The 6,234-nt window shown below is 39.5% G+C and overlaps 1 protein-coding gene across 1 annotated transcript; it reads left to right on the plus strand.

Moving 5' to 3' along the window:
- Window positions 1-597: 597 nt before the first annotated feature.
- LOC118838830 (STE20/SPS1-related proline-alanine-rich protein kinase-like) lies at window positions 598-2,146 on the plus strand. The gene is given in 2 exon segments (XM_036746199.1): window positions 598-1,346; window positions 1,348-2,146. Coding segments are annotated over 2 exon segments (1,548 nt in total).
- The last annotated feature ends 4,088 nt before the right edge of the window (window positions 2,147-6,234 follow it).

Here is a 6,234-nt window from a genome sequence, read left to right on the forward strand (position 1 = left end):
AGAGAGAGGGAGGGCAGACACAGGGTGAGTTGAGGATGAAGGGAAGATATCTAAAAGAAATAAAATCAAATTAAGGAATGAGAGAGGAACATACTGAGAGAGGGAGATAAGGAGAGATAGAATGGGTTGGATTATCTCGCATAAAGGTGGCAAGAGGAAGCAGTTCTGTGGGAGGAGGGGAGAGAGCGGGTGAGGGGGGAATGAGTGAACCTTGCTCTCATCAGATTTGGCCTAAGGAGGGAATACCATACATACCCAATTGGGAATCTTACCCCACAGGAAAGAAGAGGGAAGAAGATAAAACAAAAGGGGGCTATGATGGAGGGGAGGGCTGATAGGGGTGGAGGTAGTCAAAAACGAATACTTTCGGTTCTTCCTCCATCTCCTCCCTCCCTCCTTCTCTTCTTCCCCCCTCCATCTCCCACTCCTCCTCCTCCCTCCTCTCCTCCTCGCCCCTCCTCCTCCATCTCTCCCCCCTCCTTATCCTCTCCTCCCCCCTCCCTCATCTCCTCCCTCCTCCCCCGGCGTGCTCAGCTCTCGGCTAGGCCCGGCTCCCCTCCCCTTGTGGCTGGCCCTGGCAGGCAGGCAGGCAGCATCATGGCGGAGCCCGGCGACTCTCCGGTCCACGTCCAGCCCCAGCAAGCAGCCCCGGTGGCGACGGCGACGGCCGCGGCCACGGCAGCCCCGGTTCCGGCGGCAGCGGCAGTGGCGGCAGCTGCCGGGGCGGCCTCGGCGGCCCAGGCCATCGGCTGGCCCATCTGCAGGGACGCGTATGAGCTGCAGGAGGTGATCGGCGGTGCTACTGCTGTGGTCCAGGCCGCGCTATGCAAACCCCGTCAAGAGCGAGTAGCAATAAAACGCATCAACTTAGAAAAATGCCAGACGAGCATGGATGAGCTACTAAAAGAAATTAAAGCCATGAGCCAGTGCAGCCATCCCAACGTGGTGACCTATTACACCTCTTTTGTTGTAAAGGATGAGCTTTGGCTGGTTATGAAATTATTAAGTGGAGGTTCAATGCTGGATATCATAAAGTATATTGTCAATCGAGGAGAGCACAAGAATGGAGTCCTGGAAGAATCAATAATAGCTACAATTCTTAAAGAAGTTTTGGAAGGCTTAGAATATCTCCATAGAAATGGTCAAATTCACAGGGATTTGAAGGCTGGTAATATTCTTTTGGGAGAAGACAGTTCAGTACAAATAGCAGATTTTGGTGTTAGTGCTTTCTTGGCAACGGGAGGTGATGTTACCTGCAATAAAGTAAGGAAAACATTTGTTGGCACCCCTTGTTGGATGGCACCTGAAGTCATGGAACAGGTGAGAGGCTATGACTTCAAGGCCGACGTGGAGTTTTGGGATAACGGCCATTGAATTGGCCACGGGAGCTGCACCCTATCACAAATATCCTCCTATGAAAGTGTTAATGTTGACATTGCAAAATGATCCTCCCACTTTAGAAACTGGAGTAGAACACAAAGAAATGATGAAAAAATATGGCAAGTCCTTTAGAAAATTACTTTCCTTATGCCTTCAGAAGGATACTTCTAAAAGGCCCACAGCAGCAGAACTTTTAAAATGCAAATTCTTCCAGAAAGCTAAGAATAGAGAATATCTGATTGAAAAGCTGCTCACGAGGACACCAGATATAGCACAGAGAGCCGAAAAGGTTAGAAGGGTTCCTGGATCCAGTGGTCATCTTCACAAGACCGAAGATGGAGACTAGGAGTGGAGTGATGACGAAATGGATGAAAAGAGTGAAGAAGGAAAAGCAGCATTTTCTCAGGAAAAGTCACAAAGAGTAAAAGAAGAAAATCTAGAGATCACAGTGAATGCCAGTAGTATACCTGAGCAGATACAGTCACTTTCTATACAGAACTCTCAGGGTCAGCCTAATATTAACGAAGAATTTACGGAAACTTCTTGTGCCGTGAATCTTGTTTTAAGATTGAGGAACTCCAGAAAGGAACTTAATGACATACGATTTGAGTTTACTCCAGGAAGAGTTGCTGCGAATTTGCAGAAGATTGTAGATGACCCCAAAGCATTAAAAACATTGACATTTAAGTTGGCTTCTGACTGTGATGGGGCAGAGATCCCTGACGAGGTGAAGCTGATTGGCTTTGCTCAGTTGAGTGTCAGCTGATGCCTGTGGCTAGATATCATCCTCAGCGCACCCCATCCCATCCTCATCCTCAGCAAAATCAGAAGGTTGTGAAGAGACCTGCTTAGATGAAAAGGGGGAAAAGAATTGAACACAACAGAACACCACCACCACCACCACCACCACCCCACCACCACTCACCGAGTTCTGCGCCATGCTCCAGCAATTCACATCAGAATCAACAAACCCCACAGCTGCACAACTGCTGCTAATTTGTCCAAAAGCTATTCAATGTTCTGAGCAACCAATTTGGATCTCCCCAACTGAAACCAATCTGGAAATGCACTCAGGTGGCCCTATTTATTGGTAATAAAAGGAATTTTCTATCGGAAACGTATTTCATCTTTCATTGTAAAATTTCTGTGATAATACTTTCATTTTACATCTGACAATACTGCCTCTTTTATATTGTACTTAGAAATTAATATACTTATAAAAATTAAGATTTATTAGCCAAACTTGAATTCTAGTTTTAAAACTGACTGTGAATTTTATTTTTCATATATTTATGCTTTACACATCTTACCTATAAAGAAAACAATGGTTTGATTATGTGCTACTTGCAGTTAATCTCCTGTTATTTAAAGAAAAAAAAAGTTTCAGGTATATCTTTGGAGTATTTGTAACTTCTAGTTTTTGAAATGACCTAATTAGGAATTAGGAAGAGTATTATGTTGGTTTGTTTGTCTATAAACCAATCCACAATCTGATTGTCTCTAGGGAGTGGGAGGCGCCTTGCAGACATTAATATTAAGAATGTGCCTGAGGCTGCTTTATTCTAGCATAGTCTCAGTTCTAGGAGTTTCATATGCATCCTGTCAAATACATATGTTTGGCTTAAGTTTTGCTTTCCTGGGGCTTTACGAGCTAGAATACTATAATATGATGTTGCCATCAAGCTAGACCGCTCACTAACTCTTCCCATCTCTGATTTGGCTTCTTAAGTGATAGGACTTGTTTTTATAAAGATTAAAAACTTGAAAAACAAAAGGAAAAAAATGAAACAAACAAGAATCCAAGCTTTACTTGTAATTCTGCAGAATACCAAGATGGAGAGAAAATAATAATAGGGCTTTGTGCAATGACTAAAAGGTAAATTGCTATTAAGTTTCAAGGATGAACGTTTTTGGCCCAAGTAGCCCTCCGCTTAAGTTGTGACATATCTAGATATATATTACGGAACTAGTAAAACTTTAGGATTTTCAAAATTGGAGTATCCTGTCAGGGAGGTAGACTCCTTGAACCATACCATGACTCTTTACTAGCTAACCCTAGATATGGCAGCTCTTTAAAATGTACTTTAAAACAGCAAATATATATTACTAAGAAAAGTTATTTATAATTGTCTTGTCATAATTGTTAAGGTGTTCTAGAGCCATTTGCATACAACTTAATGTAATTTCATTCCATTCTATTGTTTACACAACGATTACACAAAGATGACTGCAAAGGTAAAAGGAGAATAAAGGTGTATTGCACAAACAAACAAAAAAAAAAAACCGAATACTTTCGAAAGGGAGCAGGGTCAAGGGAGAAAATTCAATAAAGGGGGATGGGTTGGGAAGGAGCAAAATATAGTTAGTCTTTCACAACATGAGTATTTTGGAAGGGTTATACATAATGATACACATGTGGCCTATGTTGAATTGCTTGACTTCTTAGGGAGGGTGGGTGGGAAGGGAAGAGGGGAGAGAATTTGGAACTCAAAGGTTTAAAAACAGATGTTCAAAAACAAAAATAAAATTTTTTTTGCATCCAACTAGAAAATAAGATACACAGGCAATGGGGTGTAGAAATTTATCTTGCCCTACAAGAAAGGAAGGGAAAAGGGGATGGGAGGGGAGTGGGGTGACAGAGGGGAGCGCTGACTGGGGAACAGGGCAACCAGAATATATACCATCTTGGAGTGGGGGTGGAGGGTAGAAATGGGGAGAAAATTTGTAATTCAAACTCTTCTGAAAATCAATGCTGAAAACTAAATATGTTAAATAAATTAATTTTAAAAAAATAAAAATAAAAATATTAAAAAAATGCAAAAAAACCAAATTACTCTCCAAAATGGCTGGATCATCTCACAACTCCACCAGCAATGTAACAATGTTCCAATTTTCCCATATCCTCTCCAGCATTTATCATTTTCTTGTTTTGTTATTTTAGCCAATCTGACAGGAGAGATGTGGTATCTAAGAATTGCTTTGATTTGCATTTCTCTAATCAGTAGTGATTTAGAGCATTTTTTCATATGCCTATAGATAGCTTTAATTTCTTCCTCTGAAAACTGCCTGTTCATATCCTTTGACCATTTCTCAATTGGGGAATGGTTTGTATTCCTGTATATTTGGCTCAGTTCCCTGTATATTTTAGAAATGAGGCCTTTATCAGAGATACTAGTTGCAAAGATTTTCCCCCAATTTTCTGCTTCCCTCCTAATTTGTGTTGCATTTACTTTTTTTGTACAAAAACCTTTCAATTTAACATAATCAAAATTATCCATTTTGCGTTTTGTAATGCTCTCTATCTCTTGTTGGGTCATGAATTCTTTTCTTTTCCATAAATCTGATAAGTAAACTATTCCTTGCTCTCCCATATTACTTAGAGTATCAGCCTTTACTCCTAAACCATGAACCCATTTTGACTTTATTTTGATATATGGTGTAAGATATTGGTCTATGCCCAGTTTCTGCCCTACCATTTTCCAATTTTCCCAACAGTTTTTGTGAAATAGTGAATTATTAGCCCAGAAGCTGGCCTCTTTGGGTTTATCAAAGAGTAGATTGCTATATTTGTTGACTTCTCCATTTTGTATTCCTATCCTATTCCACTGATCCACACCTCTGTTTCTTAGCCAGTACCAGGTGGTTTTGATGACTGCTGCTCTGTAGTACAGTTTAATATCTGGTATGGCTAGGCCACCTTCTCTAGCATTTCTTTTCATTAATACCCTAGATATTCTAGACCTCTTGTTTTTCCAGATGAATTTTGTTATAATTTTGTCCAGCTCAGTAAAATAATTTTTTGGCAGTTTGATTGGTATGGCACTGAATAGATAGATTAATTTAGGTAAAAATGTCATTTTTATTATATTAGCTCGGCCTAACCATGAGCAACTCATATTTTTCCATTTATTTAGATCTGACTTTATTCGCGTGAAAAGTGTTTCATAGTTATGTTCATATAGGCCCTGGGTTTGTCTTGGCAAATAGACTCCCAAATATTTTATAGTGTCTACAGTAACTTTGAATGGAATTTCTCTTTCTGTGTCTTGCTGTTGGGCTTTGTCAGTAATGTATAGGAATGCTGAGGATTTATGTGGGTTTATTTTATATCCTGCAACTTTGCTAAAGGTGTTTATTATTTCAAGTGGTTTTTTACTTGATTCTCTAGGATTCTCTAAATAAATCATCATATCATCTGCAAAAAGTGATAATTTAGTTTCTTCTTTGCCTATTCTAATTCCTTCAATTTCTTTTTCTTCTCTTATTGCTACAGCTAACGTTTCTAGTACCAAATTGAATAGTAGGGGTGATAATGGACATCCTTGTTTCATCCCTGATCTTATTGAGAATGCATCTAGCTTATCCCCATTACAAATAATGCTTCTTGATGGTTTTAGGTAGATGCTATTTATACTTTTAAGGAAGGTTCCATTTATTCCTATACTTTCTAGTGTTTTTAATAGGAATAGGTGTTATATTTTGTCAGAGGCTTTTTCTGTGTCTATTGAGATGATCCTATGGTTTCTGCTAGTTTTGTTGTTGATATGGTCAATTATGCTAATCATTTTCCTAATATTGAATCAGCCTTGCATTCCTGGAATAAATCCTACCTGGTCATAGTGTATTATTCTCGTGATGAGTTGCTGCAATCTTTTTGCCAATATTTTATTTAAAATCTTTGCATCAATATTCATTGGAGAAATTGGTCTGTAATTTTCTTTCTCTGTTTTGACTCTACCTGGTTTGGGTATTAGTACCATATTTGTGTCATAAAAAGAATTTGGTAGGACTCCTTCACCTATTTTCCCAAATAGTCTACAAAATATTGGAATTAGCTGTTCTTTAAATGTTTGA

This window comes from Trichosurus vulpecula, chromosome 2 (assembly GCF_011100635.1).
Source record: "Trichosurus vulpecula isolate mTriVul1 chromosome 2, mTriVul1.pri, whole genome shotgun sequence".
NCBI lineage: Eukaryota > Metazoa > Chordata > Mammalia > Diprotodontia > Phalangeridae > Trichosurus > Trichosurus vulpecula.